General features: G+C 36.6%; 1 protein-coding gene across 1 annotated transcript; it reads right to left on the minus strand.

The window, feature by feature from the left end:
• Positions 1-557: 557 nt before the first annotated feature.
• On the minus strand, positions 558-26539 carry actn2b (actinin, alpha 2b). The gene is made up of 21 exons (XM_087802257.1): positions 26292-26539; positions 17457-17571; positions 17267-17386; positions 17118-17204; positions 16373-16460; positions 15232-15310; positions 12475-12556; positions 12236-12321; positions 11509-11601; positions 11131-11361; positions 10896-11043; positions 9318-9468; positions 6581-6689; positions 5042-5182; positions 4476-4658; positions 4269-4403; positions 3405-3584; positions 2869-3015; positions 2207-2272; positions 1983-2141; positions 558-1319 (listed from the first exon to the last, which is right to left on the minus strand). Exons 1-21 carry the CDS (start codon positions 26427-26429, stop codon positions 1161-1163), a joined length of 2697 nt encoding a protein of 898 aa, XP_087658383.1. The 5' UTR covers positions 26430-26539; the 3' UTR covers positions 558-1160.
• Between the last annotated feature and the right edge of the window lie 752 nt (positions 26540-27291).

Raw genomic sequence — 27291 nt, forward strand, 5'->3', positions numbered from 1 at the left:
ATAACAAAGAAAATGGGTACAAAGATTAACATGGAATATCATCTTTTCACTCCACTCCTGCCCCCAATCTCAGAATTAAACAGCCTAATAGCACGAGGAATGAATGAGACTCTGAGTCTATTAGTGTTACATCTGGGAAGGAGCATACTTGGTCTCCATCTACTTTTCTGCTCACTGATGACAGTGTTCAGAGGATGACTGTCATCATCCATGATGGACAGTAGTTTGTTCAATGATCTCCTCTCAGCAACTAACACCAGTGAGTTCAGCTTCATGCCAACCACAGAGCCTCCTGATCAATCTGTCCGACCTGTTGACACTCTTCTTGGACACATTCCCACCCCAACACACCACAGCATAAAACAGGACACTGTCCACCACTGACTGGTAGAACAACAGATGGTCTGTGTTGCACGACCAGTCTAGTTTACTGTCCAGCCACAAGGTACTGAAAAACTGTCTCGATCATGTCTGGAAACACAAGAGGTCGACACACAACAAATTGTATAAAATGATCAAATAGTTAAGGTCAGACGTAATGAAGACAAAACAACTCATGGGACTCAAAGTAAAATTTATTTTAATGTCAAGTTTCCATTAGTAACAATGTTCAACCTTGGAAAAAAAAACTTTAGTCAGAGTAAGATGAATAAAACCTAGTAATTAGTTCCTGATGAGTCATAGGAAAGTACTTTACATGTAATTTTTGTTGAAATTTAAAATATAAAATGTTTGCTTTTTTATATTTTTATATTTTCTCTATAGTTTTTTCTTTTTTTTTTCAGACTACTTCTCTGACCACTAATGCAGAAAAACATGAAGATGAGAGATGAAGATGTTAATAATTAGATTTTCCTATTTAACAACTATTTAGAAGAAACATTGGAGTCAGAAATATTGCTCCATTGGGCTTCCAATCAACCTTTTATCGTCTCAAAAGTTGTTGGGTTTTCTCACTTCACTCTTGACCATCAAGTTAATAAAATGTTTTTATAAGTGATGAAAATTCCTCAGAAGGTGAAAAACGCAGGTTAGAAATCAATAGCGTCTGAGGGCGAATGGTCTCAAACACATTCCACATATTTGATCTGTCTTTCAATATAGTTAGGGCTCAAAGGTCTTCATCGATTAACGGGTGAAAACTTTAAAACTTAGTCAGGTTAGAGGTCACTTTCTCCGTAGAGAGCAGTGGAGAAGGCTGTGTAGTCTAGCGCCCCCGGTGGTACCCCTTGGGCCTTGTAAACCGGCATCCTGGAGATGCAGTATTCCGCCTGCTCCGGAGGAAGTTCCCTTCTCAGCTCCTCCACCAGGATGTACGCCTGTCAGAGGATTGTAAAAAACTCCTTACACATGATTCCCCAACACACTGACATGTTGTGAGTGTAGCGATGCACTCATTTCACGATATGATTCAACACGATATATTCAGCACACGATATGATTCAACACAATATATTCAGCACACGATACGATTCAATACGATATATTCAACTCACGATACAACACCAAATGATATGTTTAGCTCACGTTACGATATATTTCTGTACACTTTACAGAACGAATTTATGGGACAATGCTGGAGTCCACTTTATCCTCTTTTCCTCTTTTTTGTAAATTGTATATAAAATAAAAAATATATATATATTTTATTTTATACATACAAGCCATCCATCCAGATTTTGGTCTGTGGGGGAAACCCAAGTGTTTGAAGTACACAACACGTGGCTAACCACTGCACCATTCCTAGATCCCCAGAGGGATTATTAGAGTTTATCTATCTATCTATAATTCCCCCAAAAATACTGTGCTGTTGAATAAAGTGTGGTGAAAGAAAATATTGTGATGTATCATTGTATCAATATTTTCTCACACCCCTCTTAGTGTTAGTGGAACAAGCGAGGAGCGCAAACACTTGGAAATAATGACTGTAATAGAATGGATCAGTGTGGACTAAGAATAACTCCCCGGAGTCATAAACAGACCTTATCAGCTGCAAGGATCCGGAAAGATGCCACAACCTGGTCTGCAGTGTCGGTGTCTGCAGTCTCTCTGGTCATGAAGTCGATGAAGGACTGGAACGAGACAATTCCGGTGCCATTGGGGTCGACCAGGATCATGATTCGGGCAAATTCGACCTCTCCCTGGACAGGAAATGAAATCATGAGATCGGCTCGTTGTTCTGAACCATGCAAACATCCCTTCATACCAAATCATAGCCCATAGAGATGAGACAAGCTCTGAAGTCATCCGTCTCCATCGCTCCATTCTTCTTCTGCAGGTGGAGAAAAGATTTACAGTAATGATTACACAAGCTGTCAATCTTACAGCTAAATATTTATATTCATTCTGTATTTTACAATCAAACAATCTACAAATCTTCAATGAAAGCAGCAGTATGGCAGATAGAAAAGATCGTTTTGGCGCCCCCCAGAGTAAAAACAGTCTAATTGCATGCGAAGAGGAAACAAAGGATTGTTTCATTCAGGTCCCGTTTTGTCTTCCTCAAAATTTCCCCTCAAAAAACAAATGCAAACACTGTCTTAGACCCATAGCTCGGTCACCAAGTCAAAGATATTCAGTGTAGAGCGGGTCTCAAATATTAAAGTTCTACTGCCCCCTCTTTGCCCTGACTCGTCATTAAATCAGAAAATAAAGAAAAAATAACACAATTAATAAAATGTCAGAGCATTATTCTGGTGTGTAAAATATAAAAAAATCCCTTCAGACAATCAGAAACTGTTGGTATTAGAATGGAGAATATTAGGTTTGTATTTATACTTTGTCCTTAAATCAAGGTTAAGAAATAAAGGTAAGGTTTTGGTTTCATACATATTTTAGGGCTGATATGGACATTAAAATAGTTCAGACCCGGTCAAAGTGGTTGAAAGAAGATCTGAACTCGTTCATCTGCTGCTGGCTGATTCCTTTGGCATCTCGGGTCAGAATCTGGGTCTCGATCTCGTTGATGGTTCTGGCGATGGTTGTGAGAAGAAGCTCCCAGCCAACACGGATGTGCTGTGAAGGGTCAGAGACAGAGAGAGAGAGAAATGGAAGTCACTTCACTGAGGTCAAAGGTCAGCACTTAAGGAGAAGGTCCTTTAAAGGAATCACTGCAACAAAACTGGCAATGAAAATCATTCACATCTATCTTTTTTCAGTGAGCATTTTCTTCATGAAACAGCTGATGAGGTTTCATGAAAGAGGATGAGGTTTATGCATCACGTCTATTTAAAAAAGATTAGCTCAATTTTGACAAGAGGATCAAAAAAACTGAATCATATGATTGTAGATTTGCATGCAGTCTATTAGAAGTCTGATTTAATATTGTCAGATTCTAATGATGTCAAATATTACATGTTCGTCTGGTCAAGCTTTCTTAATCCTAGTTTTGTCTGTCTTTGTACCTCCATGGTGTAGTTGGTGTGCTTGTTGTCGAACACCAGCGACTCCTGGATCAGCTGATGATCTCCCTCCAGCTTGTCGACGTTGGGCTTATAGGCCACGATGATGTGCTCGAACTGCTTCAGTTGAGTCATCTGGTCCTCCAGTGTGCCTCCGATCTCCAACGAGCAACGTCCGATTTCCTGCTCGGATAGAAATCAATGATTTAGGATTAGGATAACATTGGATTGATTTTCATATTTTAAGATGTTATTCAAGTATATCAGTGCCACCACAATCTTGAATGGTTGAAATAAAATTAATTTATGGGCATTGAATATATTTTTTATAAATACACTTAATCATTTCTGAGGATGAGGTTTTTGGGTTGTTGTTTTTGATAATTGAATTAATACATTACAAACAAATCTTGCCAATACTATTGTACGTATATGATTAGTAAATTATGTAAATATATATTTTTTATATTGAAAGATAAAATGAAAAAACATTTGAATATTTTCTAATTTAAAAAATGTAATACAAAAAAATGTTTAATTATAAAATAAAAACAACTTTTCAAATTATTAAATTAAGTGATTCTAAGGAAACAAAAGGTTAAGACACATTTAAATTTAAAAATTCAAGATACAAGTTTGACATATGAATTGAAATATAAATTATAATAATCAATATTCTGATGGGACAGATATACTTTCATAGATTTGTACCTGCCAGATATACTTTGAATGACATTTTTACTTTTAATTTGGACCTCCATCGTGGTTTGTAAACGACATATTTTTCATTCGGGAATAGTTAACTGCCTTTCATTGGATAAGCGCTCAGATAACTGTCAATTAACTTATGAGGCCTATAAGTCTAACCTCCATTCTGGTCTGGATCCAGGGTCCAATCAGATTAGCCTGTGCAGCAAACTGCCGTCTCAGCCTTTCGTGGGCATGTTGCCGAGACATCTCCTCCTGCAGGGCACTGTCCCTCTGAGGAACCAGCTTCTTCACCTGCAGGGTTTCAATGAAGGACGTGATTCATCTGATGCGAGTCAAGAACAGAAACCAATCTATCTAAGAGACCTTGTCCCATTTGTTGAGAAGCTCGTCAATGGTGAGGGTGCTGTAGGGATTCATGAGCGTCGCCTTCAGTCCGTAGCTCTGGGATATTTTGAGGACTTCGTTGTGGATTCCCACGATGGCCTGTCTTTCTGCATCTGCTTCAGGGAGCGTGGCTTTAAACTGCTCATGAGCTGCGATCAAACTCTATAAGAAAAATGGTTAGAAAAAAATGAAATTCCAATTTCGTGGGTTAATTGAGGTCATTTGAATGAAGTTAGAGAAACAAATTGCTGATATTGAGAGAAATAAATAACAGTTAAATGACTCATTTAAATGTGATTGTGAGCACAGCTAACCTCACAAACCTTTAACCTAATATCAACTGGTATTAAGCCCCTGATAGTTTGTCATTAAAAAACATTTATAAATACAGTTTTTTATTAATGTGTTTAATCCAATTACACATGTTTAATCACACATAGTGTACATAGCCGTAAATATGATACATATATAAATGTGACATTAAAATAATAATCAACATGCCCATAATCTTTATCTACACTAGTGTGGTGGTAAAAACAACCCACCTGCACTTCCTCGATCATGTGCACCATGAACATGTCCTGCAGATCCTCCATGGCTCCTTCCATCCAGTTGTTGAACGGAGCCGAGCGCTTGCCAAACTCCAGGAACAGCTGGTCAATGGTTTCCAAAAGCTTATCGGTGCGCTGGAAATAAACAAAGATATTACACCAAACTCTTAAAATATTACAGCCATAAATCAGAGCGTGTTGCCTGGTCTTCTGTAGATTAATACTTTAATAAACCTGAAATACAATCCTAGCATCTCCACCAGGCTCTCGGCTGCTATGACATTGAATTAGCCTTGTTAATCCCAAACTTTGGCTTTCCATCAAGAGTGTTGGGGGGGGGGGTGGGGGGGTGAGTCCAGAGGCAGCAAACATTTGTCCCTGTCATTCACATTTAAATCCCCGGCAATCGCACATTTGCAAGTCTGAAATGGTGCGCATGGATCAGAGGAAGTCGATTGTGGGCCCCTAGCCAGTCACTTCCTGGACTGGACGAGTGGGATGGTTGGATTTTAACCTTCGGCTCAGGACAAGAAGTCCCATTTATTATCTACTCATCAATCAGAAGGGTTTTTTTTTGTAGTTATTCTGTAATCTAGTAGAATATTTTGATGCATGCATCAAACTGAGGCCCGGGGGCCAAATCTGGTACACCAAGAAGCATTTGTAGGCAAACAACATAATGTAACAATAAAGTAACTTATTCAACATAAATACATCAACTATTTGATGACATCCCACTCTTTTGAGGAAGTGATCGACATAAATAATGTCAACAATTGATTTGTAAAAAAAAGGTTGAAGGGAATTTAAGATCAATCCGTTCAAGTTCAAGAACTTGTTCTACCCTTGTGTCCAGGTCTGTCCGTATGATGAACTTCATTTATTTTAACATAATAAAATTAATTAACATTCAATACATTGAATTAACACATTTTTATCTTCCAACATTAATGTAATATATATTATTTCATTAAATTTATTATTTTCTTTTCTAATTGTTTCAGTCGTTTTTGTTGTTTTTGTTTTCTGATTTAAATTCTAAAATAAACCAAATAGATATTTGTCCTTTAAGGAGAATGAGTAAAAAATGTTAAATTTACATTTTTCCCTTATTTGAGCCTGAAATATGCATTTATTTTGTTCTGCCTGTGACTTAGAATCAGTTTAACATTTTCTGTGGAACATTGTTTACAACATCAGATATACATTATCATTTATTTGGAAGGTACAGGAACAGACTGCAGCGCAGTGCTGCTGAGAAGGTGTAGCTTTAGACGACCATCTCTTCAAGACCTGCATGTCTCAAGGACCCGGGGACGTGCAGGTCAGATCAAAGAAAAAAATGTCAATAAAATGTTCATGGGCAGGAGCTCCATTTCTTGATCGCTTTACTTTGTATGTTGTGTAAATAAGTTCTGGTTTTAAAATGTATTGAATAATATAGATATAACACACATAATACATTTTAATGTGAACTTTGGTATATATAATAAGATTTTCTAATAACAAAACTGCTTTAAAATGTGGACTCACCTCAAGTGCTTCCCGCCTCTTCTGAGTCAGTGTTCCCAGCCGGTCCCACAGATCGCAGATGCTCTGACAGCGCTGGTTCACGGCAGCCACGTCGTAGTAGTCCAGCTCGCTGTGGTGAGCAATAATGTCTCGATTACACTTCACACAGAACATTTATATATTATATTTAAATATTAAATAAGTTGAGTTTTTATTTGTGCAAATAAAAAACACACCTTTCATTTCATTACATAATTAAAATGTGAAAATAATTGTCTAGTTTTCCACTTCATCCCAGGTCGTACCCGTCATCTTTCAGTCACCATAGGCTTGTAATCATAGGTGAGGCTAGAGACGAGGACTGACCGCTATATACGGCTTTGGTTTGACTCCATTTTCAACACAATAGATCGCTGCATCGTCTGAATATCTGCTGATTCTGTTCCACTCCGCCTGTCTGTCCCACATGGCATTTTACACTCACTTGTGAACAAGACCCCGAGATACTTGACTTCTCCAATTAGGAAGGATCTCACCAACCCTAGTGAAACTAAGAAGCATGGAGTGGCATTTGGAGAAATATATTTTTTTATTCAAATTCCTTGTCAATCATTGAAGCAGCTATCTTGGTAAACCTATTACTAATGGTCTCATTGTCGGTTTTCCTGTGCTTAACTCTGTTGCAAGCAGAAGAATTTGGTGTTGCTTCATCCTTATTGCCGTCATGCACAAGTGTCACTAATATAGACAGCAACTAAAAAAAGACACCTTCTCTTGAATGCAAGGTATTCTGTGTAGGAAGTGAAAGTCAGCTACTAGAACTGCTCTTTAAGAGAGACAATGAAAGGTTTGCCCTTGTCGTTGAGAACATAATGTAACCAATATAATGGCTGCACTACAGGAGTCACGAAAATCCTCTTTTAGACATTTAAAATAATAAAATAAGCATAGGAATCACAATTTATCTCATGCCTAATCTACATGTAAAAAATTGTATTTTTTTTTTTTTTTTATTACAAATAATTAATTACACTCACATAAAAAAATATGTGTCTATTATGAAAAAAAGAGAGTACTTCGAATTTGAATGAGTAGCTGAAAGGTACTGTAGGTTAGGTACTATATACAGTAGCTGAAAATCCACTACACACCACTTAATTCTCTGTGAAATATACATGTTAAAATGTTGAATTAAAGTATGTTTATCAAATTGACTTAACCAAACATAAAGGTATTGTAATGTGTAAGTGTATAATGGAAATCAGGGAGTTAAGATGTCTCTGTGCCAAGAACTGGATTTTAAAAGTCGCCTCTGACCTTAAGTGTAATAAAACTTGTGAAGCAGTTTCATGGAGCTGAGCTGGAGATATAATGGCAGCCCCACTACTTTGTCCTCAGGAAGGATTGAGACACAGAACTGCAAAGGCTGACCCTTCCTCTTGTAACATTTAAAATATGTCTTTAAACAATGATGAGAAATCAGATCTTGGTTCAAAGTGTTAAGTCAGTTTGACAAAACAGCAACGACATTTTGTTGACATTTCGTTGAGATTTTGTTGCCAGTTTCACGGTTTTATTTCTGTGCAATGACAATGACAATGATCAAAAGTAAGATACTAAAATACTAAGTAAAATAATATCTGAAAGTATCATTTTTTAAACAATTGATTGATTAATCTAATATTTTTGACATGAAGAATGAATTAAACATATAATAGATTTAGTAAAATATTTTTTGAATGTATGATGTCCTTCATTTGGATATATGAAACCGTTGAGAATTTTTCCTCTGAAACTGAGAGTGAAAATATACTGTAAATGAGGGCTCCACCAATGTCCAAAAACTAATGAGAAGTGAAAAAAAATGGACCAAATTAAATATTCCTCATGTAGTCGGCACGTTCTTTAACAGCCATGTTGCCATGGCCACAAATTCCTGCAGCATAAACAGGGGACTCTGAGCTTGGCTGGTTCTACAGAGCTTTATCCAAGAGAGCTATTGTTGAACCCTAAAATAGAGCAGATGGACATATTTCCCATCTTTTCTCATCAACCAGGCCATCTGGGTGGTTGTTAACACTCCTTATGAACACATCTTGAGATTCAACCTAAAAAAGCCAAATACAAATTTTTGGTCATGAAAGATGTCACGGTAAAAATAAAAATGTTTAACCGCTTGCATCTAATTACTAATAGAGTCACATTCACGGGCAAGGACTTTTAAAAAATTTTTAAAAAAGTCTGAAAACAAAGAACAAAGAAGAAGTTATAGAATGAAACAGCAATGAATCATACAAAAATATGTAAGATGTCAGAAATAATCCTACAAAGTTCCTTTTATAGTTTTACTCTGACCTAAAAAGGGCCCCTGAACAACACTTTGCCTGGTGTACTCCAAAACAATAACCCCTTGATAATATACAAGATGAATAAATATTTGACTTTTAGCTGCCATTCCAATATATATATATATATATATATATATATATATATATATAAGAATAAAGATGATTATTCATCAATTAGCTGATTGACCTAATTTATTTTATTATTATTTTTTCAGTCATTCATTTCGTTTTCATTTCGTTTTATTTATTCATCTTTCTGGTATTTCTGTCAAAATTAATTCAAAATATCTTCATTGTTTACGATGTAAAAACGGATTCGAAGTCATAGCTAAGCTTGAGTTTATATAGCCTTTCGGCTGCTGCAGCAAACTGTACATTTTTGACGTGCATTACTGTATATTCAGACTCACTTGAGTTCCTGTGCGATGGCTGCAATCTGCTCCACTCTGTCCTGGTGCGCTGCCAGGTCGCTCTCGAAGGCCTCGTGTTTCCGAAGTAACGCTCTTATTTCTGTCAGGGTGGCCGATTCATAGTCCTTCTGAGTGAGGAGGTACTCTTTACCTGGCGTGGAGGAGAACGTGATGTTTATAGCTGAAGCCGTCAACATTTTATCACTCAAAAGATTTACTATCAATCTTTATTTAACACATCCTGGTGCGTCACATTTGTGTCATGAAGCTTGTGTTGTGACACCTGTTATATATGAGCTGCCTTTAAAGTGGCAACATGAAAAGTGATGAGAGACTATTAAACATAATGGTCTGCCGTTACTGAGGCAAGAGGCTCTTTATTTAAGATCCACACTTTCTCACTGAGGTGTTCCTGGGCCATTTAGGTGATGCATCTAAAGGAAGCGTCAGGACAAGATATCTAAACAATTTCAGCTTTCTACTTCTCATACAAAAATTTGAGAAAGTAAATCCTGTGAAAAACAACGTTAAGCCCTGACATGCAGTGCTTATGTAGATCATTTTGATATACTTAAATGTTGCGATTTATTTTTAACAGTATTTTATCAATGTTCAACAGCACTATATTGATTTATTTTTACTAGAGGTACAATGAAATCCCGCAAGATCCTGGCAATGACTGAGGACAAGAGGATACAGTGGACTCCAGTAGCTTTTAAAGCTAATGTTTAGGGCATATTTTGGTTTCAAAACAAATGAAGGAGTTACGACTTCGTCATGAGTCATGTGGTCTGTAAATTCTGCAACACGAAAGTAAGTAAGTAAGTAAAGGTTATTTGTAAAACGCCTTTCTAGACCAGGGGTCACAGGAATCCCAGAAAAACAAGGAAAAGCCTTCACAAATATGAATGTCTTAAGATGTTTCTTGAAGTAAAGGCAAGAACGCGTTGATCTGTCACGATACAGGGTCAACGATACGATATATTGGGATATGTTATGATGTAAGTAAGTAATTTATATTTGTAAAGCGCTTTTCCAGACCAGGGTCACAAAGCGCTTTAACAATCAAAACAATACTGAATAAAATATATGCTAACAGGTCAAGACAACACAGAGACAGACTAAAGAGTCTGGGAAAACCTTGCACAAATAAAAATGTCTTGATGTTTCTTAAAGGAGTCAGTAGACTCCATCAAATGTAGAGGGAGAGGAAGATCGTTCCAAAGCTTAGGAGCAACAGCCTGGAAGGATTTCTCTACTCTGGTCCTGAACCATGTGTGAGGAACCATCAGTAGATTCTGATCCACAGACCTCAGAGCTGGGGTGTAAGGCTGGATCAGATCACTGATTTAAGGAGGAGCCTGACCATGAATAGCTCTGAAAGTAAGAAAGGCAAGTACTTGACAATACAACAAATATATATTTGTTCCTACAACATCATAACATATCCCAATATATCGTATCGTTGACCCTGTATCGTGACAGATCAACGCGTTCTTGCCTTTACACAGCCTTTACTTGTTTTTTATTTTAACTAACATGTCAACTTGTTGAATTGACAAAAAAAATAAAACAGACCAGTGGCCCAGTTTTCATGATTAGTTGCTTTTTGGCGGAACTTCTCAGCCAGATGATCCAGCCTCTCCAGTCTGCGAATCTCTGTCAGAAGCCACTCCTCGTATCCCTTCTCCGCCTGCTCCAAGCCCTGCCATGCACTCGCTATGTCCTGCCAACAACAGAAGAAGAAGAAGTGGCACGTCATTCTGGTAACTGTGGAGTCGTAAAAAAACTACTTTGTGGCTTCATGACTTACAGATACCATCTTCCCCTCAGACGGCATGAACGCAGGACGATTGCTGATACGCAACTTGGTCTGCAGGGTGTTGAAGTTAATTTCCAGCTGGCACTTCTCCTGCACCTTCGGGGGCTTGTGCTGACGCCTGTAGTCCCGGAAGTCCTCCAGCTTCCTCTGCATCTCTGCCATCGTCTTCTCTGGGGTTCTGTTTTCCAGCCACGGTGTTGTGCGACGGATCCACTCCAACAACTGGAGAAGCAGATATTAGTGTGGAGACACCTGCGAGGCAACTCTTGAGAGCCTTGGAGAGAGTATCTTGTCTATCTTCTAGGACTATCAGGGCAATTACACACCGCACACAAACTTGAGTACAATCTTTAAAAGCTTCTGACTTACCTCACTTGCCAGTCGCTCGTACTCCTCCATCAATTTCTCATTCTCTTGGTTCACACCCAGAACTTTACAGATCCTGTTGGCAGCCGTCTCTGCCTACAGGGATGTTGAATATATTGACAGAAAATACTACTTGGTGAAGTCAGATGTTATTTGTTTTTATTAACAATATTTTCTTGTTATATGTGGGATTTGAAGCCAACATCTAATTGCTTTTAATATTGAAAAATACCTTCTTTCTTTTTTTTTTGCATAACATGCTTTATCACAAATATAGGCAATAAACTAATTTAGCTAGAAACACTTTTAAAGGGAAACAATAAACTGATTGTTCTGATAATATTGAGGTGGTTTGAGGCTTCCTACATTCACTTATCTTTACGATAAATGCTTTTATTAAATAGAATTGGTTTTAATAGAAAAAAAAGAATGTGTTAGGTAAAATATAAATACAAATATACGCAAAATAAAAAAGAAACATATAAAAGTTCAACTTCAATTCATTGTTTTAATAATTAATTAATTAATTGTAAATATATATTTTGCAAATATTAATTTATTATTATTGTATTGTATATATATGTATTAATATTTTATTTTAAATGTTTTAAAAGATACACACAGTATTTACTGAATAACATTCCTACTGATACAACAACTTGGAAAGAAGCAATACAAACAATACAGTACTACAATAAAGGACATTAGATGAAGCAACAGATGTCCGTACCTGCTCTGCTCCAGCAAACGCGTGGTAAAAGCAGGAGACGTAGGTCATTATTGCCCTCTCATCAGGTTTCGGGGTGTTGATGATGTCTTTGATATGGTGAAAGGAGAGTCAGGAAAAAGAATTATTATAGCCACATTTGTTGGCATTAAGAAGAGACTTATGTTGAATGCAAAATAATAGACAAAAACACGTTAAATACATTCAGATAGAAAATAGTCTATCTTTTTAGCCCACATTACCTTCAGCGTCCAGCATTTTGGGAATGTCCAGGTGTTTCTCTGCAAGCTCGAAAGCCAGGTTCAGGTTCCCCAGAGGGTCATCCTAAATAAAGAAAGAAGAGATCTGCATCAGTGGACAGCAATGCGAGTCTTAAAATGCCACCCATGCTACCATGCTGGACACACTATACTTCCATGTGAGAATTATTAAAGGTTAATTTCATGGAAAACTGACAAGAAGTCACTTTAACATCCAGGCATAGTTGGAGGAGATTATGAGCAGCTATTTAAAATGTGAATTTACAAAAAAGAAACTTAATAAAGTTATATACTTGAACATTCAAGCTTCTTTATGAAAGTACATCAGGGTCATCAGAATATTATATGGTTGAATTATACATTTTTTTAAATTGAAAAGTTTTGTTTTTTTTATCATTTAATTCAAAAGGTTGTACATTTAAAGTTTGGATTTTTTTTAACAATTGAATATAAAAAGTAAATCATTTTCAAAAGAAATGTTTGTTTTTTTTTACACATAAAACATGGTAGTATTACTGTTTTGGTATTTCAACCACATGATTGTCTGCATGTCGCACGATTAGATGAAAGTTTGATCAAGTATCTTGTTAATCTTTTAGTATCGTCTGGTGACACTATTAAACCTACATTTTTATATAGAATTTGAAAGCCTGCTCATTTTAAAATGTTTAATTTAGAGAAGAAAATACATATCAATCAGAACATTCAACTGTTTGCGTAATTTATTTTTGAATTAATTTTGAAAAAAGAAAAAAATTAAATTATTAAAACAATATTGCCTTCAAGAATTCAGTAAAAACAAATGTAACCTTTCAACATTGAATTGATTTCTATGCTTCAATAAATTCCTTCCTTCTTATTTATTTTTCATTAAATGGTTTTGAATGTTAACTATTATTACTATTTTTTAAAACTTAAAATGTTGCTTTATTAACCACACCTCCATTAACTGGTAGATTTTTCCAAAGAGAAGGAAAGTCTTTTAATGGAGCGGGAGCAGCTGATAGTGGCTGCTAATAGAAGTGTTAGTAGAAGTGCACTGGGGTGACAGGGATCATCTCCTCCTATTGTCTCTCTTGAGCATCACCATAGTGGGCAGAAGAGCAACAGCACAGAAGCAGCTGCTCCCAGGCTTCACTGCAGGATGCAGAGACAGGTGGACGGACTGGTGGAACGATGACAGAATGGTGGGTTAGCTAGAAAGAAGGATGCCCTGGAGCGTCACGATGCGAGTGCGGAGCGTTCTCCCTCCCTGACCGAGGCCGGCTCGATAAACGCGCTCACCTGGAGCCAGTCTCAGCAGCTGCCTGACGCATTATGCTAATGCACGAGAGCGACGGGAGCCCATGTGAGAATGTCAAGGTGTGATCGGGAGTGTGAATATTTATGTCTGGAATGATACAGAAAGTGGAATCGAGAGAGCGATCACTCTCTCTTCCTGCTTTTATATGATAATTCTTTGCGTGACAATCTCAGGTATGTTTCTTTTTTTCACGAGTGGATTTAAATTATGAGCAAAGATGCTTTATCATTATTACTTTATATATTATTGTTATATTATTTTACTTTTTTTATAATTGCAATCAAATCAAATCACCTTTTTGAATATTGAACTTTTATTTTGCTAATTAAAAAAAGTTCTGATAATGAGCGATGTAAAAAAAATAAATCTGATTAAAATGTCACTTTAACAACAACATGATCAATTTAATAGATTTAATAAGTAGGAACACAAATTTACATAGTGTTTCTTTATAAGTGTGTCAACTGTACAGCTGCACAGCTCACTGAGGCCCCCACCTGCCCAAACATTGTTCGCCCTCTGCAGTCAACAGATAATAAATCATGATTGTTTTCAGACTTGACGAAGTAGACAAATGTTTTCATAAAAACAATTTTTTTTTTCATTTGAAAGTACATGAATTTCAACGAGGAAATTAAATAATAAATTAGAACCATGATAAATTATAAAAAGTCATTATTATAAAAAGAGATGGCACAACTATCTTACAATTCAATACCAGAACAGCTCCTTACTATGTGTCTATTTGCATTTTCATTATTTTTAATATTTGTTTTTAGATATTTTGTATCTAAATCTTTTTTTTTTTTTTCCAAAGGTAACAGACAAAATGAAAAATAAAACATAACCATGGAAACAATACTCATTATTTTAAAGATCCTTTTTATTACTTTTATTTTTATTGTACAGTATTGATATATATTAAGTCTAGTTGGGAGTGTACAATAAATAGTATAGCCGAATTTAAAACACAGTAGTGCTTCGTCAGCACCATAGCACATTCAAAATGATGCAAAATAAATACTAAAGTTTTTCATTTCATTTCACCTATTAGCAACGACCTGTTTGCAAATTGTTTCATTTTTAATGCTTCTTACAAGATTAGGTGCCTTTCAGCGTACTCTCAAATTAATGTTAATAAAAATGATCAGACAAGAATTGTGAGGATGGGTAGCCCTGTAAAAGCTTCCTGCCTTCATTTTACGATTAAATAAATAATAATTTATAATTAGTTGTGTTTCAAAACAACCCCAAATTAAATTGTGATCATTCAAATGCAAACAAACATTTTATGAGTGACTAAGATCATTGGAGGGAATCGACCAGTTTCACAACACAGCTGGATGAATGTGAAAGGACGATGACTCAAGAGTGGGTCTGTTAGTGTTGTGGGGACGACACACAGCATCCTGGTTACATGTGAGGTCACACAACACCTTGTTGAGCTTAGAGTAGTCGAGCAGGTCGGGTCTGTGTCTATGAATCAGGGCACAGAAGGCCAGTCCGTCCTTCCAGCTTCACCGGCAGGAAGAACCAACATGTCAGTTCAGAGAGGAACCAAATACGTTCAAGGGTATGTTCAAAGTAAAAAAAAAAAATACACAGCTAAAAACCCATTTTCTGTGTCATATACATACTTTAAATAATAATATGCTATGAATGTTATCTATGAAATTATTTAGGGGTTTAAGAAAATCTTTACACATGAATACCATATTTTTTTTAACAATACTGTATCCTTACTAAACAGAACGTTTTAACTATATTGAAAAAATAAATATATATAAATTTAATAATAATAATAATAATAATAATAATATTTTATATATTTTGTCTTTTTACGATGACATTTTTTATTTGTAGCATAGTTATTTTATGGTTGATATTTCATTTTAATTTTCTTTTTCAGGGGCTTTTTAAATCATTTTTTATTTGTATCATTGTTATTTTCTGATTGGTACTGGTCAATAAAGTGTGTATAAAATAGAATTAAATGATTTTAATTTGAACTATAATTAACATGGATTTAAGACTTTTGTTCATTTTTGTGTTGCAATTAAACTTCCGGCCAGCAACTTTCTGCAGCTAAAGATCCTAAAAACTAAGGATGAGAGGATACAGTGGACTCCAGCAGCTTTTAAGATGATGTTTGGACATACTGTATATATGTTTCAAAACAATGAAATCAGTTACGACTTCATCAAGAGTCATGTGGTCTGTCAATTCTGCAACACCAGAGTCAAGTACTCAACAATACTACAAATATCTACTTGTTCCTACAGAATCACAATATATCACAATATAACGTATCGTTGACCCTGTATCCTGAGACCTATTTTATCAATTGATTCTAAATAAGACACACTACTAGTTTAGATGTAATGTACTTCACAAAGTCATTTTTATGTATCGCAATATATCTTATTGTTGACCCTGTATCGTGATACTTATCAACCGATTCTTGACAAAACACACCTCCAGTGTAATTAGCTGTTAAAATATCTTGCATTAATGTATTCTGGTATTCTATATCTGATATGGTTCAAAGTTTTTCCATAAAAAGCAACACAAACATACCTGACATGGAAGTTTTGGACGTTAACGTTTCTATAGGGGGCGGTCTTCCTCTGACACCATAAGAGAAGGCCTTCTTTTGCAGATGTTTCTATGAAAACAAGTTTAAATCAAAAAAAGTCACATTTTCTTTCAATACATTTTTGAACACATTTTTCCATTAACATTATTTCTTTGTTTCATCTTGTACATGTTGTTGTTATCTTGTTACTTGTTTAAATGTTTTTTTTTCTCTAAAGAAAATGTAATTATTCATCTAACTTTCAGCATTTTATTTTGCCTAGTCTTATATGTTATAAGCGGCCATCAAGACAGAAGAAGGAACTGACACACATATCATAGAAAAACCCGAAAACATAAATAAATAAAAGGAATTTCTAAAATGAGCTTTAGTCTTAATTTGATTTTATATGATTTATATAAAACTAATTTTTAAAGAAACATTGCATATTTAATATATCTTATAATTTTAAATAAAATACATAAAATGCCAAAACAACATTAAACTGGAATTTAATACCGTGAGGTTGTATCATCCTGCCACTTAAACAAATGTTAGTACTAAGCTGAATTTATTTTATTTCTTCTCTGTGAGGGCAGATTTACTTAAGCTTGTGGCAGATTTAAGTTGCTTCTTTTATTCATCATACAGACAAATAAATAAATAGCAAAAAAATTATTATATTAAAAATATGAATAATTCAAAATCATAACAAAAAGGTGATTTTAAAAGTGTTTACTTCCTGACCTTCAACAGAAATGTCCTGAATGGCGAAGCGGAGGATGATGGTCCAGATCATTCCAAGAGTCATCTTAACGTTACCGTCAACAATCTCTGAAGATAAAATAATCCATTTCAATCCATTTCTGACATTTCATGGGAAGGTTTCATCCTACCTTCAGCGCCGATTGACACCAGCTTCACGCCTTTGCTTGTGATGTAATCCAACGCCTTGTTCACGTTGGCAATCTTGTGAAAGCGCATCTTCCCTCGGTCAGGCTTCGGTAACCTCTCACCTGCGCCGCATTTCAAATGTAATCAAATCTTTTAAAAACAAGATGAAATGTCTTCTTTCTCTCCCCTGACCTGAGATCACCTCCAGAAGTAGCATCAACTTCAGGCCGTTCCTGAAGTCCTCCTCAATGTTTTCTATTTGAGTTCCAGCCTTCCTGAGGTGAGAGTTGCACCAGGCTGTGAAGGTCTGATGGAAGAGAAGGAATCAGGACGGAATAAAAGTGTTGAGCCGTAGGTATTCACCTTTAAATCAAGCATATTAAGACTTAATAAAAGTCTTACAGTAAGATTTAGATGATGAAATAATTCCAAAAATCTGAGGGACAACAAAGAACAACCATGTTTAATGTAATGTGGTATTTTTTTTTTCAATTTATGTTTTCAATAAATACGTCTATTACTTGAGGGCAGTTCTTTTTATGTTAAAATGAGAATAAACATAATCGAATTTAAAAATGAATAAATAAAGTATGAGTGTATCAATTCTCTGCACTTAACAGTCAAAACAGAAAAGGTTTCGAAAATATTCATGGCTAAAAAAAATACAGATTAATATCATGATTTTATATGAAATAACTCAAATCCCTTTCGTTAATTACTTATTTAATAATTAATACATGTTGTTGCGGTGCTTGTGTACATTCCACCGTCGGCGAGCGCGGAGGCAGCATGTGACGTCATCACTGGAGTAGTGAACGGGTTACAGACTCAGAGCCCTCAGGCCCTCTTTATCATCTCCGGTGATTTTAATCACGCATCTCTTTCCTCCTGTCTGCCCAAATTCACGCAGTACGTCACTTGTGCCACCAGAGACAATAACACACTGGACCTTTTTTATGCGAACACTAAAGACGCTTATTTATCATCCCCCCTTCCTCCTTTGGGACGAGCTGACCACTGTCTGGTCCATCTCCTACCTGTTTACAAGCCACTTGTGAGCAGGCAACCAGCAGTGACTCGCTCAGTCAAGAAGTGGTCTGAAGAAGCTGAGGAAGCTCTGCAGGTCTGCTTTGAGACCACGGACTGGAGCATCTTCAGTGAGTCCCACAAGGAGGATATTGACGGACTAACTTCATGTGTCACGGACTACATAAACTTCTGTGTGGAGAGCATTGTACCAACCAGAACTGTACGATGCTTCTCCAACAACAAACCCTGGATTAATCCTGATATAAAGGCTCTCTTAAAGGAGAAGAAGAGAGTCTTTAGGTCAGGAAACAAAGAGGATCTGATGGCAGTCCAGAAGGAGCTGAGAAGAAAGATCAGGGAGGGAAAGGGGGGGTACAGGAGGAGGATGGAAGAGAGTCTGGCCAACAACAACACCAGAGATGTCTGGAGAGGTTTGAAATCCATATCCGGACATCAGACCAGGCTCTCTGTAGCAGCGGGGGATAAAAATTGGGCCGACAACTTAAACAGTTATTTTTCAAGGTTTGAGGTGTCGGCTCCCCCCCCTGCTCTTCCACCATTCTCACCTCTACACTTACCTTCTCCTCCCCCCCGAGCTTGTATTGTTTCAGCCCCCCCGCTGACTCCACAGGGGACAATGCCCCCCCACCCCAGCCTGTCCCTCACACCTCTCCAGGTGAGAAATCAGCTTAGGAGAACCAAGACAACAAAGGCCCCTGGACCAGACGGCATCAGTGGCAAAGTACTCAGGACGTGCTCTGACCAGTTAAGTGAAATTGTTGGACTTCTGTTCAACATGAGCTTGACCCTGGGAAGAGTTCCACTACTGTGGAAGACGTCCTGTGTGGTACCGGTGCCGAAGACTCAGCACCCTAAGGATCCCAGCTGCTACAGACCTGTGGCCTTGACATCCCACCTTATGAAGGCTCTGGAGCGGCTGGTCCTTAGTTACCCGAGTCCTCTGGTGCGCTCCTCCATGGATCCGTTGCAGTTTGCCTACCAACCTGACATCGGCGTGGAGGACGCCATCATCTTCCTTCTCCACCGAGCACTTTCTCACCTGGAGTCGCCTGGCAGCACTGTGAGGATCCTTTTCCTGGATCTAAGCAGTGCTTTCAATACCATCAGGTCAAACATCCTGAGGGACAAGCTGGAGCTGTCTGGAGTGGACACTCACCTCACGGACTGGATTGTGGACTACCTCACCAACCGTCCACAGTTCGTGAGGACCCGGGATGGTGTTTCGAGGACTGTACTGTGCAGTGTAGGGGTCCCCCAGGGAACAGTGTTAGCACCGTTCCTCTTTTCACTGTACACTGCAGACTTCCAACACCTGTCTCCCACCAGTCACCTGCAGAAGTTCTCAGACGACTCCGCCATCGTCGGCCTCATTAGGGACGGGGATGACGGGCCGTACCGGGGACTTGTCCAGGACTTTGTTGACTGGTGCCTGGAAAACCACCTTCAGCTCAACTCCAGCAAAACTAAGGAGTTGATTGTGGATTTCCGGCGGTGTCCCTCCATCTCCCCCTCACCACTGAACATCCAGGGACAGGACATTGAGATTGTGCACCTCTTGTTATTTATGTAAATATGATTGTGTATATATTATATAGCGCAGATTTATCTTTTATTCTATTTAGATTTTCTTTCTCGTTTTTATTTCTGGGTGTTTTTATTTCTCTTGCTGTTGTTAAACCGAATTTCCCCTCGCGGGACTAATAAAGGTTTTCTGATTCTGATTCTGATAAACAAAGATTATCTGGGCTAATTATGGTAGTATATCAGTGCCAGCAAAATATTGTAACAGTCGAAACTGGGATCTTACACGATAGTGTTTGATACCAGATAGTGTTGCATGTTAGCCTTCAGCTTCTGCTACAAACAAGCTTAAAATATAGACTTCTTAATATTCAATGTAACATAAATAACATCATTTTTTTTTTTTTAACATTCAATTTAAAAGGCTACAAATTAAAACAAATATTACATTTAGAAAATTCAAGTGTTAATATACAAATGATTGAATTCAATAGCTCATTTTGCTGTTTTTCCTGACTGTCCCGAGTGTCGTTCACTTCTCTCTGGCGTCCTGGCCAGGAAATGCAAAGCATTGATTTATTCATTTAAAATTAATTAAATCAAAAGGTTATTCAAGTATTGACGTAACTCCACATTAAAACCACAACTCTACTTTCCACAAACGTTGATTTATCCAGAGTTTAATCATTTTCAAGTCACACAGCAACAACAACAAATGTGTGTTGTGTTGTGTGATGCTCTGAAATACAATAAATCAAGTTAAGACAGGGTCATTGTCTTTCTCTTCCTATTTTTACACGGTCACTTCATTATCCAGGACCAGAGTTCACCGGCACTGACTGCACAGACAAAAGCCTAACGCTGACCGCAGAGCACATTCCTGGAGATATAAGGCGTTAAATTTAGATCGCTCTGCTCTGTTTCATGATAAGAGACCTGGAGGGGAAACGAAAGCGTCGACACGGGTGAAATGTCACGGCAACGTTTTCCCTCCACGTCATTTTTTGGTCACGTAGTCTATGATTTGTTGCAGCCGCAGAGTGAAAGCTTTATCTCTGGAGGTGGCGGCTGTTGTCTCAGGTCACATTCATCACTGCGCTTATGTGTGGAGACAGAAAGGCGTGAAGACAGGAGCGGCCATGTTCTACAACGTTAGTGAATACATGGAGCCGCCATTGATGAACACGGGTGTAAGAAAATATTGTTACACTACATTATTGCAATTTATAATCGCCATGTAAATATTTCCAATGTTTGCTCATTTTGTGTTGCAATTAAACTTCCAGTCACTAGATGGCAGCAGCCATTACGTCCTTCACAGCTAAAGAAGGAATGATATCATAGGAGATCCCGGCGATGACTGAGGATGAGAGGATACAGTGGACTCCACCGGCTGATTTTCTGACATATTTTGGTTGAAAAACAAATGAAAGCAGTTAGGACTTTGTCAAGAGTCATGTGGTCTGTAAATTCTGCAACACCAGAGTCAAGTACTTGACAATACTACAAATATCAAATAATACTACTACTACATCCTTGTTCCTACACTATCACAATATATTGAAGCGTTGACCCTGTATCGTGATAAGCATAGTATCGGCAGGTTCATGACAAAACACAATTCAATGAATCAATGTTTATAAATGTTGCAAATCCCCATTTTCTTCATTCATGACCAAATTAAAACAATTTTTGAAAATTACATTTTTTTATAAAACATCTAAAGGTACTTTTTGAAATTATCTCCCAAAACCCATGGCATGAGGGCCAAATCCAGCCCACCAAATACTTTTATGTGGCCCACTGGAAGGTGTGATCAAAGCAAAGTAGATGAATGTTCATGTTAATATTGTGACCGATAAAGATGCCGGTGTTACAGACGAAATACAAGATATAACTTATTGATATCAATAATTATACAGCGGCTTTCAATATATAATTGGTATAACTATTATAAATACTTGTGTATTTTTATCTGCTTTAGTTTAACTTGATAATCTTTGCTTTAAATATATAAAAACATGTTTCATTTTTGATGCATCTTATTGTTTATTCTGAGAAACAATAAAATAAAAATTTTAATGTGCCATATAACCAAGCAGTGTGTTCTAAATCTATGCAAAGTTTTAAAAACATGTAATGGCAGATAAGAAATATAAAGGTACATCTTAAATCATTTGTAATTGTTTTTGTTGAACTCTAAATTCAAGAAACAAAAAACAAAAACCACATGTATCAAACTCATGGTCTGTGAGATGGTTGACTTGTAAATCAAAGTAGATTAATGTTCATGTTAATATGTCGAACTATTATGCCAGTTTTCTTAGCTAAAATAAGAAATTAGATCATTTATGTTTACATTTTTAAAAGATTAACAAGATGAGAGAAAAAACTTGTTCAAGTAAACAAATGTGCTTGGTTAAAAAACTGAATTACGTTAAATTAAGATTAAGTTAAAATTAAGTTAAGTAAAGCAAAAATATTCATTTTGTTTAGCCTGTGATTTAGACGACTAAAGATTTGGTCCCTTGTGTGTCTGGATTTGGATTTCAAGGTCAGTCCTACAGTCAAAAAAAGATTAAGCGAAGAAAATGTATTTGATGCATTGATTGATTAAATATTTTCAGTTCATAAAAGATAAAAAGGAAAAATTAGTTTAAAAAATAAGGGATTTAGAATAACATTTTTAAAACGAAAAAAAAAATTAAACAAATGAATACCAAATATAATGGGGTAAAACGTTATTTATTTAAAAATTCATAAAACCAAATAAAAAATATTTTCCAACATCTTAGAATACTGTTAGTAATACATATTGGTTTACAGTTAAAGTGCAACGTGAACGTGAAAACCCAACTCTCCTGACTCACATGTTTTCAATCTTGTCCTCTTCAAGATGCAGTAAGTCCCTAATCATGACCATGTTTTTGAACTTATTACTTTATAAAGTACGTCTGAAATCTGGGCGAACGAGAGGTTACGAGAGTGGAGTCCATTATGACGTAACAATGGCTTCACACCTCCTCCAGTCAGCTGTGATCAAGTCCCTTGGAACTTCTGTGCTTGACCAATCACAGCAGACTGGGTGTGGTTATGGTAAACAAGATTTCATCTCCAGAAAAAAGTGTCAGTGGAAGGCGCTTAAGATCATTTTCTATTGTCGTTATTTCAATGAAAAGAAACACTTAAATCAACTTGCTAGTCAAATCAAAACAGCTAGTCAATACTTTTTTGAATAACTGACAATAAAGAACTATGCTAGTTTGAGTGTCAGATTACTTGACTTCGATGCTCCCCACATTTCTTTGTGGACACTGGACCCCCTTCATGGGCATTAGCATCAGAGCCCTCACAATCTACTCTGAGAGCGTCCCTGGGGGTGGCTCTGACTTTCAACTGCTGCCCTCCCTTTTATAAAAACATGACCTGCTGGCCGCCCAAATCTGACTCACAACAGTCGCAGAAGCCCACTGCCCACTTTCCAAGCCCCTCGCCCTCCCACAGTGGCAAAACTGACCAGTGACGAACGCTGCTAAAAATATTTATGAATCATATCAACTGAACCTTGGATGGTAGCCGGCTAGTGCCAGTCTTGAATGGGGGGATGGATTCAAGCAAAAACTGGATATTCAAAACTACACAATCATAACGTGTATAATGAACTGTGAGTTAACCATGTAGCATTATTTATGTACTTTTCAAAGAAGATTGGTCATGTTTATGAATAAAAAGAATCCACAGGCTTATATGCTAACCCTGTCTAAGCCCGACACTTGATATAAAAAAGTCACTTATGCGCAATGACATTTATAACCAGTGAACAACAGAAACAGCAGCTGCTGGTTAGATTTGAAACAAATCCATCACTACTGCAAATCATTTCACCATTTTAGTTTGCTACACATAAAAGTATGACAAAGGCAAGCTGAGCGGACTTTGTAAGGTTACATTAGAATACAATAGAATGTGACATTTTATTTATAATTAGTAGAGGTGTTTTTTGATAGGAATCTGTTGACATAATATGTATCAAGATACAGGGTAACCATACTATATTTTTGGATATATTGTGATACTGTAGAAACAAGGAGATATTTAAAGTATTGTCAAGTACTTGACTCTGGTGTTGCAGTATTTAAAGACCACATGACTCTCGACAAAGTAGTAACTGCTTTAATTTGTTTCGAAACCAAAATACGCCCAAACATCAGTTTTAAAAGCTGCTTGAGTCCACTGTATCCTCTCATCCTCAGTCATTGTGGGATTAACTTATTCCTTTAGCTGCGAAGGACGTAATGGCTGCTTCCATCTAGCGGCAGGAAGTTTAATATTTTTTTTAATTTGCAATTAAAAAAATAAAATCATTATATATATTTATTTATATATATAAAAATCAAAACAGTGCTATTGGGCATCCATACAGTATCGTTAGTTTAAAAAAAATGTTGCTTTTCAACTGGGGAATTGATACACTGATATATTGTGATATTTTCACAATAATGTTTAACTGTTCAAAATTCAATTTTGTTCATTTCTGTGTTTAAATTAAACTTTTAGCCACTAGATGGTAGCAGTCATTACATCCTTGCAGATAAATAAAGATTAAACTTCTTAAAGATCGTTGCTATGACTGAGGGCAAGAGGATACAGTGAACTCCAGCAGCTTTTAGAGCTGATGTTAGGACATATTTTGGTTTTAAAACAAATAAAAGCAGTTAAAACTTTGTCAAGAGTCATGTGGTCTGTAAATTCTACAAGACCTTTATAGTTTGCAGGTTTTTTCTCATTTTCTTGGGGCTGATGTGGTTGTCTCTATGTTGTCTCAGCTTTTAAAGCACACATTTTAACAGTGTATTGTCTTGTTTAAACACTTTGTGACCCTGGTCTGAGAAAGGCACTTTACAAATAATAATTCCTGACTAGTACACGACAATGATACAAATATACCAGATTCTTGGTTGGTGAAGGAGGAAAAACATAGATAATTAAGATAAATTAAACCTCCAAGAAGGACATTATCACAAGACTAAAACGTCCCGTTAGAGCTGGACATACATTTTGTTTGGCCTGCGACCTCCGATGAAAAAATAAAAATTTATGGACTATATTCTCAAGGACATGTGTTTGAACAATATTTTTTCAAATAAGGTCATTCCCACAAGTAAAAAACAAGTACTTTCATATTGTCCAATTTGTTTAATGCCCCCTAACTGGTGAAAATTAAATGGAAATAGAAGGTTTTTTCTCTTAATAATTGTTGCTACCTCATGCTCCCATAAATACCCGGTTTTGTCATCCCAGTGTGGACCACAAGAGGCTGGACCTGATGGCCTCCAGTTGTGCAGAGGCCTACAGTTTAAAGCCTTAGAATCAACTGACAGAGTGGGAGGCTGAGGCTATATTAAGGTCGCTGGTGCTGCTACAATATTTCTGCGTGGTTTCTATAAACAAAAGAATTCCGCACCAAGGACGGTGGATTAGCCCTACTATAATGCCTTTTGCTCCCCCGGTTTAAAATTAGACGTTCATTCTAATCCCAAGAGCGTCATCATGTGTTAGAAGCATCTGTTGACAGCTAACATTCCAGGCGTATCAGAGAAGAGGCAGCGGTCTGAGGGGCCGGGCTATTGTTAGCTGATATATGGAGGAACGAGAGTCACAATGCAGCTATTTAGACCTTTTAAAGATTGGATTTTGAAAGAAAAGAAATGTCATGAAATCTCAAATTGAACCTTTTTTTGTGTAAATCAAAACAAATTCAACTTTTATTAAAGATTTAATTCATTATTAGTTTTCATTATTAAGCTTAATTTAGTTTTATAGGGTTAAAAACATTTTATGTATTCTTTCGTTATGTCATTTATTTCTGTCTTTTGCTCTTTTTTTTATAATTGAAACATCAATTTGATTTTATTACACTGACACGTTAAAATAATAATAATGAAATAATAATACTGTATATGTGTTTATATGACGTATTTATTAGAATATCTGCCTTTTATGTTCATATATATTATACTATAACATGTTATATTGTGCAATATGGATAATGAGTGTTTATATATTATGTATATTTATAAATATGGGAAACATTTCTAAAAACTTAAGAATATGTAAAAAGCAATAGGACATTTAAAAAGTTTTACTTCAACATTTTATATTATATTTAATTTATACATGCTATGCTGATTTTCATCACTTCAAAATACATCGTAATATATAGCGTGCACACAAAGTTTAGATTGTATTTTTATTATATTCAAGTACATTTAATTTATCCGAACATTACCTGGGACTGTTTAACTGTATTTTATTTTTTGTGATTCCTCATAGAATTCTTTTAATTCAATTATAGGAGTAAAAGAGTGAAACGATAACCATACAACTCTTTATGGGGCATTATTTTTTTTAATAAAAAAAAAATAGACAACTGAAATAGTGTTATTTTAAACTCACTTTCCTCTGCTGCTGCTCCCAGGCGGGGTCCAGCAGCATGTCCCGGTCCCACTCGTCCGCCTGCAGCATGTATTGTTCTTCATAGCCGTTGTCGTAGTGGACCGACGTCTCCATCCGGGTCATCGTCACCGTCGTCATCTTGTCTCTCTTTAATCGTCCCCCGTAACTCTGGACCAACACTTGTCCTTTGTCTTCGAGTTCTGCGAGTCTTTCTAGAGTTCCTGCCTGTTGTTGCTCCTCGACTCTCGTCCAGACCTGACAACAGACGTCCTGCCCGCGGCTGCCGTTAAAGTACCTGAAGGTCACGTGACATAAACATCACCCGCCCACCGTCCACCCACCAACACACAACACTTCTAATACACAATCATGTGTGGAAGTGTATACAAGTCCACACAGAAACACACAACACTTCTAATACACAATCATGTGAAGAAGTGTATACAAGTCGACACACCAACACACAACACTTTTAATACACTATCATGTGTAGAAGTGTGTACAAGTCCACACACCAACACAAAACACTTTTAATACACAATCATGTGTAGAAGTGTGTACAAGTCCACACACCAACACAAAACAATTTTAATACACAATCATGTGTAGAAGTGTATACAAGTCCACACACCAACACACAACACTTTTAATACGCTATCATGTGTAGAAGTGTATACAAGTCAACAAACAAACACACAACACTTTTAATACACTATCATGTGTAGATGTGTATGCAAGTCCACACACCAACACACAATACTTTTAATACACTATCCTGTGTAGAAGTGTATACAAGTCCACACACCAACACAGAACACTTTTAATACGCTATCATGTGTAGAAGTGTATACAAGTCAACACACCAACACACCAACACACAACACTTGTAATAATTTATTATGTGTAGAAGTGTATACAAGTCCACACACCAACACACCAACACACAACACTTGTAATACACTATCATGTGTAGAAGAGTATACAAGTCCACACACCAACA

This window comes from Callionymus lyra, chromosome 11, assembly GCF_982586985.1.
Source record: "Callionymus lyra chromosome 11, fCalLyr1.hap1.1, whole genome shotgun sequence".
NCBI lineage: Eukaryota > Metazoa > Chordata > Actinopteri > Syngnathiformes > Callionymidae > Callionymus > Callionymus lyra.